The 14,092-nt window shown below is 37.9% G+C and overlaps 1 protein-coding gene across 2 annotated transcripts in view; it reads right to left on the reverse strand.

Annotated features, from left to right (window-relative positions):
• Positions 1–1,736: 1,736 nt before the first annotated feature.
• The window catches only part of LOC6618473 (sal-like protein 1), a 111,118-nt gene continuing 98,762 nt past the window's right edge, over positions 1,737–14,092 (reverse strand). For both annotated transcript variants that reach the window (XM_002042707.2, XM_032724391.1), the window contains exons 6-9: positions 7,656–7,822; positions 5,844–7,365; positions 5,269–5,732; positions 1,737–4,974 (exon numbers count right to left, since the gene is read on the reverse strand). In XM_002042707.2, the coding sequence (XP_002042743.2) occupies positions 4,701–4,974; positions 5,269–5,732; positions 5,844–7,365; positions 7,656–7,822 (2,427 nt within the window). In that variant the 3' untranslated portion in view covers positions 1,737–4,700. The remainder of the gene's footprint in view (positions 4,975–5,268; positions 5,733–5,843; positions 7,366–7,655; positions 7,823–14,092) is intronic.

Below are 14,092 nucleotides of genomic sequence, written 5' to 3' on the forward strand. Positions count from 1 at the left end.
TAAAAATCTCAAAAAGACGCCTAACACCGAAAAATATATTGCATGTACTACATTTTATGTTTATTATGCTTCTGCTATCCATTCTTCATTTTCGTTTTTGCAATCGCCTTGGTTTTTTGTATATTTTGTGGTTTTCCTTTTTGAGATGGTATCCATTTAATGTATTTACATACATGAGTTAGTTGCTGTTAACAATTTAATTGGTTTTAGACAAGTTAAAATTGTTTTTCATCGTAACGAAATCGTCGTTTCATTTCTTTCCATTTTGCTCAACACTAAAATCAAAGTGTATCCAAAACTGATTAAAATGATTTTGACTACAATATAGAACATTGTTATATGGGTATGCCTTTTTCATTTTCCTCTTCTTTTTTTGCAAGTGAAACCTTGAAATTGTCTTAATTTCATGAAATCGTAGTTTTATTTTTGTTAATGTGTATTATTACGTTTAAAACTTTCATGTATTTTGCTAAATGATCTGGGGACACCCAAGCACTAAAGTAACTGATGTGGTTTGAATCAGGATAATAAAGCTTGCGGTAGGACTTTCTCTTTAATTATGCTAGGAATTGCGACAAGGTAAACATTATGTGTAATGCATTTTGCGAAATCCATGATAATGAAACATACATATGTATGTTTGAAAATATGAAATGTCCCAATTTTGGGTGTCCCTGGTGGTGAGTGTACGTGTGGGAGTGGAATACCATTAGTTTTTATATATGCTAGAATATATTTTTGTTTGGTTGAGTTGCTTTCGCGTATTAGTCAAATGAACAACATTTATATTTATTTTTTTGGGCTTTTCGGGGTTTTTGGGTTTTGTTTCAAAATATGCACGTCAAGTGTATAATATGATGTTTGTATATAATGTATGTATATATATCTATTTATATAAGTAATAGACACCGAAAACCACGTGTACATTTATGTATCTGTATATAGATATATTCTATGTATAATATTTGGATTTCTTTGTTATGCTTTTTTTTCTATCCGTTTCCGTCTTATTTGGAATTTTCTCATCGCTTTCGCCTGGTTGTTGTTGCTGCGTTTTAAATCTAGGTATATCAATAAATATTGTATTTAAAAATGCATTAATTTGTAATGCCAAAAGTTTTCGTTGTTGAATTTTGTAATGTAATTTTCTGTTACACGTATTTTCCTGCATGTTGTCAATGCCTTAATAAAACTGCCTACGTGGTAAATTTGTAATATAGGTATATGTATGTATATACGAAATAAGAGTCTTAAATCCCTCCAATTTTTGGCTTAAAATCAATTTTTTTTTGCTCCTCCCGCTCTGCACATTCACAAAAAAATTCCAGTACTCGCTATTCAATTAAATTTCGCCTTAATTTTGATGGTGATTATTTTGCATTTAATGATTTTAATAGGTTTCCTTCTTTTTTCTTTATTTTTCATTAACATTTACTTGCACACGCACACCTAAGAAAAAATTACTTTAGCTTTACTGGTTTCTTTAGTTCACTTAATATTGCTTTCCTTTTTTTGGGTTCCTTAATTACATTAAACGTTTTGTATCTTACCGAAATGGAGTATTTATGACACACTTTGTTTTGCCTCTCCACTTTTCTTACCTTAGTTTCCTAAAATTCTTTTAAGGCGCATTTTCAACTATAAACATACAAAATAGTGGGTTAACTTAAGGAAGTGAAAATCGACGGATGGTTTCATATCGACGGATGTGCCCGAGATGGTCAAACAATAATGTGTTCGTGGCAAAAAACTTTATTAATAAATACTATCAAATAATAATTCCAAAATAATAAGTGTTTCCAAAAAAATTGATAATAATAAGAGTGTCATAACTGTAATAATATTCATACAAATAATTCATTCACATACACAGCTCACAGCTTGTTGTTGTTGTTGTTATTGTGCTTAAAAACTTAATGTAGAGCTTGGAAAAAATAAAAGTAAAAGTAAAGTAAAACAGAGTTTTTCAAATTGATTTCGGCATTTGTGATGTGAACATAAAAAAATTAAATTTACGATTTAAAACAGAGTAACTTAAGATAGTAAGATTACAAATTTTGCATTATACTTGCTGGTTTTTGTGTTTTACAAAAGGCAGTGTTTGATTTTTGTTTGTGGTTGCAGTTGCAGTGTAGTTGTTGGAAAATAAATAGTAATTCAAGGAGAAATCGAGAACCAAAGAAAGGTAATTCTATAATAAGGTCCGCTCAAAAATTCACATCAGATTATCAATAATAATAATAATAATGAACTAAAACTATAACATTTGCTAGAGGCCCTGATCTTTGACGGTTCACATACTGACACAATCGAAATTGAAAAAACTTACATATGTATCGAGAAAATAAAGTGATTTGTTGTCTTTTCGCTACAATCAAGGTATAATAATTAGGCAAAGTATGTTGTTGTTAAAATGGCATAACTCAAGGGGTGCGGTTAATTAGTTAAACTATCACATAACATATATATTCCAAGGCAAATATATATTCGCTAAGATTGAACACTTAAGTTTGGAGAGAAAATGTAGGCAGAACTGTGTTGCTGGAGAATAAATAAATTACAAAAAATAATCGAAAATCGGGGATCCCATCATGATCCATATACTATATACGATACATGTGGATCCCCTTTGGATGGTAGATCTCCACATGCGCTGAATCTGTTTGCATCTGTCTCTCTCTCTTGCTATCGCTATCGCCAGCGCCATCTCTCTCTGTCTCTGTCTCTATTCTATATCCGTCCCTATCTCTAGGTCTATCGCTATCTCTATCTAACTAACTATTTTCTAGCCCTCTCCGGTTGGTAAATTAGGATTAGTTAACGCTTCGCTTTCAGCTTTCAGATTCTATGTAATCATACGCTTTGACAATTCCTGTCTAGACTCATTTTGTTACGGGATATATGTATGTATGTTTGTATAATTATTATTTGGGGCGTGTGGATCGTGTGTGGACTGCTTGTGGATTGTGTGGGCTGTTTTCGGTGTGGTTAGTTGCTTCTCTTTAATATTTAGTTAAATTATGAGGTACTTGAAACTTTTTGGCACAGTGAAAGTTTTCATTTACTTTACTTCTACCACTTTACTTTGATTTGTTCTCAGTGTTTGTTTTTTACTTTCCACTTTTTTGGTACGGCAATTCTCATAACTCTTCTTATTGCGTTAGACATTTACTAAATACAAAAAACTTTGAATTCTACCCTTCTACGCATTTGAGTTTTTCGGATTCATTTCTTCATTTTTTACATTTTAATTCGATGTTCTTGGTTCAAGGTTGCTTGTTTTTGTTATTTGATTTTCCTGTGTGGTATGTGTCTGCTAAACTAAGTTAAAAATGAAGCAAATATCGGTTGAGAAATCATGTTGGGCTTTCTCTAGTTTATTGTTTTTATTGTTTAATTGCACATTTCGTTTCCAGCGGATGGACGATGCGGCAGCTGCAGGATTGCCAGCACCGTCCAATTTCTCTATTGCTTGCCATGGTTGCCATCGCTATAAACTATTCTTGCCTGTTTAGCTTGTTTGTAGGTTAGTTAAAACTTCAATGTTCTTTTCTTGTTGTGATCACAGTTAGTTTTGTGTTGTTGTAGTTGCATTTGCAGTTGCAGTTTTAATTGTAATTGCTATTGGTAATTGTTAATTGTTGCTATGTTTGTTTTTTAGTTTTGTTTTGCTTTGATTTGCCTTGCTTCGCTTTGCTTTGTATGTATATAAATTAAACTATTGACGGTGGTAGATCCCATTCGTATCTCCTAGCTTTACAATAATCCTATAAACCAACTACGCCTCCATACTGAACATATGTGTATATATGCATGTAGATCGGTCAACCGAAGAATAAATAATGCTTGCACTCGCATCGTTGAAACATTGTTTTACATGTAGTATTTAGTGGTTGGCTTAGTTCCAGTACAGTTTCTGTACTAGAATTAACTAAAATCCCATATCGCTTATTGTTTTCTGTGGTAGGTAACAGAGTTTACTCAGTTATTGCATTGATCCTTGCAAAGTTAGTTTTCTCTCGTTTGCTCGGCTTTTGTTTGTTTTGTACAAATTGTTGCTAGTTAGCTTCTATAGATCGGTGTAAAATTAAATATATTTTATCTATTGTGTATATCAACGGCAGATCTGCGGTACTCCATTTGTTTCGGTAGAAAATACAGACTATTTTGTTTATTTGCTATTGCAGTGTCTGATGCTATTTGTTTGTGGCTGTTTCGTTAATGTTATTGTTATTAGAAATTATAAATAATTTGTCTCACAGAACCAAGTCGCATTTCGTTCCCATCTGCACTTAATCATAGTTGTAGAAAAACTTAATCTTTTGCTACGATAATAATTATAATCCGTAATTATAATCGTAAACCTTACTCACACATAATATTTATATTTTAGAGAGATAGGTGTATATTCAGAATCTTAAACACTTTAATACCCGTGCTAATTAGTTGCCCGTAATTTTGTTTTTCTCTAGCTTGCACCAAAAAAAAAAAAAAAAACACTCTAGCGAAAAAATGTGTGCTACATCGATCTAATCGTAGAGCTTCTGATAATAATAGGATTTATACACATCGGCTTTAACATCCTGTATTTAGTGTGTGTGTTGGTGTGGGTTGTGCCGTGTGTGTGTGTGAGTGTGAGCGTGTCTTATCGTGGAGCTGGTTCCTTATCTGCGTAGGAGCCGTCTCCTACGCGCCTCATCTCAGCGCGGCGCATTGTGGATGTGGGTGGTCAGGTGCTTCGACAGGTAGTCCGCCCGTGCGAAGCACTTGCCGCAGGACTCGCAGTGGTACGGCCGCTCGCCGGTGTGGATCCGCAGGTGGCGGGTCAGGTCCGACTTGCCACCGAAGGCACGTCCGCAGAAGAGGCACACGAACGGCCGTTCGCCGGTGTGCTTGCGCACATGCAACTTCAGATTCTCCTTGGAGCGCACACACTTGCCGCAAAAGGGGCACGCGAATCGCGAGGTGGCCGGTCTGAAACCGAACGAAACAGAACATTAGTCGAGCTTTTTAAAAAATACATTTTTAATTCATAGAAAAATCAAGAAGATCCAAAGGAATCCCTTCTAAACTAAAATTACTATTCCGCCATGTAAGCCCATAATATTTGCACATTGCATCTCTTTTAGGTAAATATTTTACTAATCTTTTAGACATAATACGATTCATCAAGTTGGTCTCGCCCCCTTAAAACATTACTCTTTCTAAGATTGCAATATAACAATATTACTCATACGCAGTGTGGTCTGAAGGGATCGAAAGACTCACCGCTTGTCCCTCTGTCGCTCGGCGGCATCCACGCGCAAGAAGTTGAGGATGGAGGCCTCCTGCGGATTGAGTCCCAGGAACTGTTCGTTCGGAATGCGCTCGGCGTTGATCAAGGAGGTGAGCGAGCTGAGGGAACTGATGCCGCCGCTCGCAGCTGAGCTGCCTGCGGAGCCAACGCTGCCGCTACCGGGTGCACCGCTTCCGGTTGGGCCGCTTCCGGTGGCGCCGGAACTGGCCTGTGCCTGGGCAGCGGCCACAACGGCAGCGGCAGCCGCCGAGGATGAGGAGCCGGCGGCCGAGGTGGCCACCAGTGGCAGTGAAACGTGGCCCAAGTGGGTCGGCAGCTGCGACTGCGGATTGTGGTGCTGATGGTGCGCCTGGTGGTGCTGCTGCTGATGGTGATGGTGGTGGTGGTGATGGTGGTGTGGGTAGGAGGGATCCGTTTCCAAGTGGTGCAGGCGCGACTGCAGCATAGGTGGATTAGAAGGAAAGTAACAAAATTGTAAATTAATTTCACATCTCTTAAGATTCTTTATAAAGAAGGCAACTTTGTTACGATATCGAGGACTACATACCCGCTTGTTTGTACTATGAATGCCGTCGGAGCTGCTAATGTTCGGCTCGGTGGCGCTGGTGGAGGCCGAGGCCGAGGAGTTGTTGTCCTGGTAGAGCATCGTGATGCCCGCGGAGTCGACGGTGTTGTCCTGTTCGTGCTCCTCGAGGTCGTTGGCCCGCGACTCGGCGCTCTGCTCATCGGCGGGACCCTCGCGTTTCACATTCACGCGCAGATCCTCGCCCTCGTCGGCCATCATGGGCTCCTGCGAGCTGGTGACCACATCCTGATCCACCGAGGTCACGGATCCAGAGGCGGAAACGGAAGTAGGTGCCGCCACCGAGACGGAAATCGCCGAGGAACCGGGTCCCGAACCAGATCCGCCCAGTCGTCCGATCACGCCCACGCTCTTCTTCCCATGGAGCCGCTCGAGGGCGTGGTTCAAGCGATGCTTCTTGAAGCTCTTCAGGTAGCGGAACTGCATGCCGCACACGTCGCAGGTGAAGAGCTTGTCGGCCGGCAGACGAGCACGGTGATTCTGCTCCTTGTGCTTGGCGTAGGCGCTGCGATAGCGATACGATTGGCCGCACTGCTCGCAGATGAAAGGCTTCTCCTCGCCGGGGCCCACATGGGGATGTTGGAGAGCGGCATGCTGCTCCAGCAGCCACACGTTCGGGAAATGGGCATTGCAGACCACGCAGCGGGTCTCCTCCTCGATGGTCTCGCCGGTGACTCCCGGGCCGGCCGATCCTGTGCCGCCACCCGACGAGCTGAACAGCGAGGAGCACGTGTCCGAGGGACTCTTTAGCATCTGGCTGAGCTGCTGGGTCAGTAGCGGTGGCGTGGACGAGGTGGACGACGAGGAGCTCTTCTCCTTCAGATCGGAAGCACCACTAGAGGCGGCTCCGGCCAACAAAAGTTGGGTGTACTGCCTAAGACCGGCGGAATCAACAATAACACTGCCCGATCCCGTACCCGAACCAGAGCCCGATCCCGAGCCCGCCAGGATGGGAGTGCGACGCTGGCGCTGCAGCAGCTGCTCCAGCGACTCCTTGTACAGCTGGGCACTGCGTTCGCTGGGCAGCTCCATGGTGGTCACCTCATCGCTGTCCGCCGAGCTGCGCTTGCAGCTATCCTCCCCAGAATCGTTGGACATGACTGTGGTGGAGCTGGTGGCCATTTGCTGGGGCGAAGGAGACGATTTGGTACCCTTACCCTGCTGCTGCTGCTGGTAGAAGGCGGGGGGCGTGGGGTAACGCAGGTTGAATGACGCTCCTGCCGTAGGGCTTCCACCCAGACCACCTACGCCAGATCCTGCTGCTCCGCCGGTTTGAGGTTGCTGCGGTTGCTGTCCGTGCTTGTTGTATTGCGTGTCGCCGGATCGGCTGGCACTCACCTGACTGGTCGAAGAGGCTGTGGTCGCTGTCGCTGTGGCCGTTACCATCGGTTGTCCAGCACCCGGCTGGTAGTCCTTGGTCAGCAGGTCGCTGAGTGTCGTGAAGCGGTGCGGAAAGTCCTTGGGCGCCGTCAGCAGACCGCGTGTCCTGCGAATGAGCAAAGTTTTATGGTTAACACTTGGAAATTAGTTTATGTGATGTATTCCAAATTTTTTTTAGTTTTGTAGAATTATTTTCCAATCGTAATTTGGCTGTCAAAGCAGTAAACTAATCTTTCGATCAATCTTTTGATTAGGCATTCGATTAGTCTTTTGATTAATATTCGATTAATCTTTTGATTAATATTCGATTAATCTTTTGATTAATATACGATTAATCTTTTGATTAATCTTTCTTTCCACTCCTCTACCCATTCAATTGACCAATGGATCACTCACCTGAGGGCCTCCTCTGCCAACCAGGTCTGGTGGTGCAGCAGGCTGAGAATTCTGGACGGATCGATGTCGAAGAGGCTCAGGCCGAGGGGCGAGAATGGGAAGGCGAAGGGTGTGGGGCAGCGACTGGCGGCCATGGCGCTCATTGGGGAGCTGAAGTTGCGTAGCAGCTGTGGGATCAGAAATCGGTATATATAGTCGGGTTCTGGCAGTACAATCTATATGCTGTTGGAGTGCAGTGCCTATATTTTACTGCTTTATATGATTTATTTTGTTTGAAGGGGGGGGGGGGGGGTCAGAAGAGTATGGGGCTAAAGTGGAGTTATCCTTAAAACTCTAAGCTGACGAAAAGGAGGAGCTGCTAGTCCACCTGTTCTAGGGATCGAAATCTATATGCTGCAGGAGGGGGGGTCCGGCTACATTATCAACTCATGCAAGGCAACTGAATACAAGGCAAGCAAACACTTATAAGCTCACACAAAAAGACATCTAGATGTGAAGAGAACAATCTGGCATTTGGTGGGCAAATCAAAGTACGGAGGAGTCGAAACGATAATTCGATAGGTAGATAGATAGTTGAAAAAGCTGTAGAGTAGTGGATAACATATACTTACATAGGTGACTGCTATATATATGCGTTCGGTCATGAGTACGTTTTGGAAACAAAGGATTACTTAGGCTAGGATCAAGACTTGAGACTTAACACTTAGGAATATCCCAACAAAAAAAGAGTGCTTAAGCTCACCCAAAGAAGAAAAATAATATTATATTATCATTTCTATTCAAAATGATAGATTTTAAAGTAATGAATATAAAAATGTTGATACCCTTATAAATAAGAAAACGTTGAACATAGCCCAATAACTGCCCAACCCAATAATCAAATAAAATGTAATTGCTCTGCAAAAGTGATAATTTAAATATATATTTTTTACAATAGTATTGCCTCTTTACTATTATAAAATTATGAAAATAGATTTTTACCACGGCATCGCCACGTTTGTTAATTAATAAAAACTCGCGACGGGGCAAATATTTTTCAATATTTTTATTTATTTAGAATTTTATTTCATTTTCTTCATCTCTTTTTTTTTGTCTGTTTTCCATTTTTTAGCTCCGCCACTTGCATCTTCATTCTTTGTTTTCTTTTCTTTTTTTTCATTCTTTACTCTGCTTGTATTTGTGTGTAAGAGTGTGTGAGTGTCGCGTGTGTGTGAACAAGTTCTCGAGTTCCATTTATTTAATATCTTTTCAATCGCTCGACTATTAGAAATGTTGTTAGGCATAGACTATAGACTATATAGCTAGCTATATATGACTGATCCATCTGCTGATCCTATAGGTTTTCATGTTCTGCATGTATTTATCTCCACTTTCTCTTGTTTTTCAATCTAGTTTTTTTTTTTTTTTTAACTTGCTGTCTTGATTCCCTCTCGTTAGCCTTTCTTCAATTATTTTTTGACATTCTCTGGGGAGTTGGGAAAATTTTTGGGAATTCGGGGCTGCGGATAGAAATTAAAACTGCTTTTGGAGGCCGTTCTCTGGAAACTTTCAGAATCTTCTCTGCCTGTTTTTGTGTTCTTTTGCAATCTTCATATTTGTATTTCGGTTTCTTGTTATAAACTATGATATGCCTTGCTTTGCTTAAATATTTTTCTTATTTTTTTTCCTTCTTCTTCTATGCTTGTAATAATTTTCATATAAATTTGTTGTTCTGGGTACGAGTGTGTGGATTTTTTTTTTGCTTTTGGTTTGCCTAAAATATGATTTTTGCCTCGACTGTGTGTAAGTAATTGAATTCAATTTCGTTCTAAAATATTCTTCTTGATTGCTTCTATTTGTTTTCTTTTTCTTATTTCTTGCTTGTTTTTTTGTTTGGTGCCTGAAAAGCTGCTCTCATTAGTTTTTAATTCTGGAGTTTTTTTTTTAGTTTTATTCAGCATTGGGTCAACTCGAAAAATGAGTCGAGTCGAATCGAAATTTGAGTGGAGAGTTCTTGTAAGTAATTATTCTTGCTCAGTGCTTTTGGTTTTTTTAGTTCTTGTTTCGACTACGAAAAAAATATATAGTTAGCGTATATTTTTAACCTTTCCTCGTTTCATTAGTAATAATTATTTTTCGTTTTCTTTTTTTTCGGGTATTTTCCATATATATCTGTTGAGTTCCCATCAAGCTCTCTTGCATGTAGAGTACAAAGTACAATTTGGAACTACATATGTATGTGTATATAGTTCCAGCTCGGGGGTGTTGGTATGGGTGCTAAGTATGTGTTTGTAGGTGTGTATGTGTGTAAAGCGATAAGGAATGTACATGAGAGTGAAATGGTTTTAATATATTTTTATTTCGCTTTTGATGGTTTCTTTCATTTGCTTTTATTAGCCACAAAATATCAAAAACTTATGTCGAATTATAAAAAAAATAAATGAAAACTAAATTGTATCGATTGGAACTTAAATTGCAGTATATAGTTCTATATGTGTGTATATATAATTTGCATTATTTTAGAGTCATTTTAAGTTTACGTTCGCTCAATAAATAATGGGAAATTGCTTAACTTAGGATAATGTTGATGAAAATGTTTGAATAAAACTTAAGCGGGTGATTATTTAAGGTTTAGTTTTAGTTTTAGTTAGTCGCTGCTGCTCTTAGTGAATTTTTTTCGGCGGCGGCCTTAAATTAATTATTGTATAATTCTTTCATCGCAATCTCTTCTCTTTTTTTGTTGTTTTTTTTGTTTTGTTGCTTTTCTGTGTGGTGTGTTTACAGTTAGTTAAGAATATATATTTATATAAATTATTTATGTATCTTGTATGTCTATATTGTAGGAACATATTGACGTAATCATAACGTATTGCAGCTATTTGTTCATCCTCTTAATTCGGTTATTGTTTATTGTTTAAACTTTTCTTCGGATATCGGTTTGTTGAGAACTTCATGTTATCTGTTTTGTTTTTGTCAGTGTGGTTTTAAAAGCGCCCTACTCTGTTTATTAACCCTCATGTTAGGCAGTTCCATTTGCATTTGGAAAAACAGCTCAAGGATCCCAGATATTTTCGGTGGAAAATCCCCCATTGGAATGCTTTCAAGCCGAGAGCTGTTTTCCCCTGCGTTTATTGATTTATGTTCAATAACTTAAGAGAAAATATTTAAAAAAAGTCTAAAAACAAACAAATAATAAGTGTTAAAAATTATTCGTAAAATTATTTATGAATGAGCCTCAATAGGGAACTTACAAAAATTTTCTCAACCGTCGTGTACTAAAACTATTAATTTGCTACCCATTTTTCAACTTTTCAACTTGCTTCGTGTGTGCTGCTATTTTGTATTATATTTCATATAATTATTTTGGATGCATGGCTTGAATTCTTAATTCAAGATCAATTGGAACGAAAACAACTACGTTGAAAATAATTCATTTGCTTTTCCGTATGCTTGAAAAATTATCGAGGAAGGTTAAAAATGTATTTCATTCATTTTACTTATGTCGAAAATATGGTTTTTTCTTTTTGGGTTTCTTTAAATTTATTAAATATGTTTACATTGTTTTGTTCTGGTGTTTTTTTCTCAGTGAAAATAGTAGTATTCTCTTTCATTACTAAAAGCTAGTTTAATTTTTTTTGATAAATTGGTTTCTTGTGTGTCTGTGCTTGTGTGGCTTTTCCATTCACTTCTTATCATTCCAAACCTTTACTTTTCCTTCTTTTTGTTTTTGTTTTTGGGGATATGCAAATCTACTTTGTTGTTGTTTCTACTTTGTTTTCTCGATTTGGTTGAGTGTGTGTGTGTGTTTGTTGGTGTGTGTGTGGGCGAGTGTAGTATAGCTAACTGCCTAAAATTCGCAAATTTGCCTTGCAGTTTTCTAATAGTTTTTCATTTTCATGTTCATTTTTTTCGCCATTCGTTAGAAACTAATTTCTTTTTTACATGCCGTAAGTACTTTTTGTATTAATGTGGGTGTGGGTTGTATGTGTGTGAGATATACTAATGTATAGGTGTGTATGTATATTTAGTTTTATATATATATGTATATATAGATCTCAATGCCTCCCATTGCTCGCTAAAAAAATAACTATCAAAAAAACTGCAATTTCCATTTTTGACTTCCTTGTTCTTGTTGTTTTTTTTTTAGGTTTTTGCTCTGCGCGTTTTTATAAAATATTACTTTAGTATGTATAATGTATATATGTATTGTATATATATATTTTTTTTTTTGGTTTTCGACTTTTTATTTTTTTTATTCTGTTTTTAGTTTTGTTTTTTGTTTTTTTCTTCTCTTGTTTAAAGGGGATTAGGCACTACAGTGTTGTTTTTTTCTCTCTTTCCTCTCGTTTAACCTTTCTGTCGTTTCTTTTGGTTTTTCCATGCTAATTTCCAAAAAATTGATCAGCTTTCAGCCTCCGTTTTCGACCAATATAAAATAAGCCCCACAAGCTAGTATTAACAATTTTTCTCGCTGGTTCAGCCTAAATTTTACACTCGCTCCTCTGCCTCTCTGTATATGTGTGAGTTCCTCCTTTGCGTGTGTATGTGTGTGTGTGTGTGTACATGTACGTGTGTCTTGAGCTTATACCGAAAAAAATTGTTTACAACTTTTGAAGCTTTCTTTTAGGTTTCCAATGTCCTGCTATTTGTTTACCTCATACATTACTATATATAAATGTGTGTAGATATCATATTCATTAACTTGACTTTAGGGTATCAAAAAGTGTGTACGTTGTGTTTTGTGTGTGTGGAAATGTACATCTTGGAAAGGGGGGGAGGGGCCTTTTCCGCGCTGATATTCTTTAAAAATTGGTTCTAGGTTTGTCTCCTGTTTAGCCTTACATTTTAGACTTGCATTAAAAGGTTCGCTTGTTTTTCTGCTGTGATTCTATTGAACGCATTTCATGTACATCTTTCAGCATTTTAAAAGTCAAAAATCGAATTGAACAATGTTTTTCGAGTTCTATTGAAATAGTATTGCGTGCTTTTAGGCGCAATCAGGAAACTAATTTGTTGAATTTTCGAAATGTTTTCGAAATAATGTCAAATTTCTTATGAGGAATTTTGAAAATTTTGAAACTAGTTTGCCTGATTTTCCTGAACTCACACAGACGCCTAGTTTTTGAGTATAGTTTTAAAAGTTATTCGTGTTTGTTTTTGGTTCGTTTTCCATCTCTTTATTTTTTTATCTATGTACAGTATGTCCTCGAATTGTTAGCTTGGCACTCAAACATATTTAGTTTTTCTTTTGTTTAATTATAGCTTTGTGGTTGTTATTCTTATTGGGGTTGTTGTTGTTGTTGTGGTTGATTTTATACGCCGATGAAACCAATTGCTAGTTATCATTATGTTTAGTTTATTGCGTTTCACTGTCCCGCTTGCTGCGCTTACAAGTTTCGCTTAACGAACAGAAAAAGGCATATTGAAAGTAAGGATTTGTCAAACAGAAACACATGCGGTATACAAAAAATATACTACGAATACTACGAACAAACAATCTTTATATACCTTGACTACAACTCAAGTTGCATTCGTTACAATTCATTTCCTTTGTCATTTGTTATTTCACTCTATCATTATTACATTTTTTTTGTTGCTTTTTCTATGTTTTGTGGTTTTGGGTTTTATCTGTAACACTGTAAAAAACGTGGAAAACATCTATGAGCTGGGTGTAAATATCAATTGTTACTTCTTGTCTTGTCGGTCTTTGTTTATTTAATAATTGTTTCTAATTATCGGTCTAGCGATCGCTTCACTGTGGGTACTTAAATTATTTGTATTGTAGGTGATTATGTAAATCAATGAAGAAGGCAATTCGTCAACAGGGTACATGTGTGTAGGTATGTGTGTGGCTCAATCAATCAATCAATCAATCATATGTCGTCTTACGTTTGCATATGCCGCAATTCTTTTGGGGCCCGGAACTAGTACCCCTGAACTTAGTTCTGCAGGTTCATTTAAGTACAGTTGTGTTCTATTGACTATTGCTAACCAACTGCAGTTCGCTGATTGTATTTGGGTGCGATTTGGTTCGGTTTTGAGAACTAGTTCTCAAACTGATTTGTTGTTTTCGTCAGTTTTTTCCTGGTTTATTGTCACTTGAGAGAGAGAGAGAGAGATAGAGTTCTATTGGTAAATGCGTAGGTATATGTTTCGGAACTAGTTCGGACCGGACCCTTGAACTTCGAAATTGTGGCATACTTCTGAGCGTAATCTAGCACTGTTTTGTCATTTAAAAAAAGGCATTTATTGCGTTTGGAGCAGGAAGGTACTAAGCGAGGGTCTATTTATTGTATAAAAACCCAGACTTTACACTTTCAACTATCCTGTGGTAACCAAGAGAAATGTAGATACTAAAAGAAAAGGTCAAAGCACTGACTCAGTTCGCTTCTCGTTAATATATTTTCATCTATTGTTTGATTGTGTAAAATCATTACTGTTCATAGCTGTTAAGCTTA

This window comes from Drosophila sechellia, chromosome X, assembly GCF_004382195.2.
Source record: "Drosophila sechellia strain sech25 chromosome X, ASM438219v1, whole genome shotgun sequence".
NCBI lineage: Eukaryota > Metazoa > Arthropoda > Insecta > Diptera > Drosophilidae > Drosophila > Drosophila sechellia.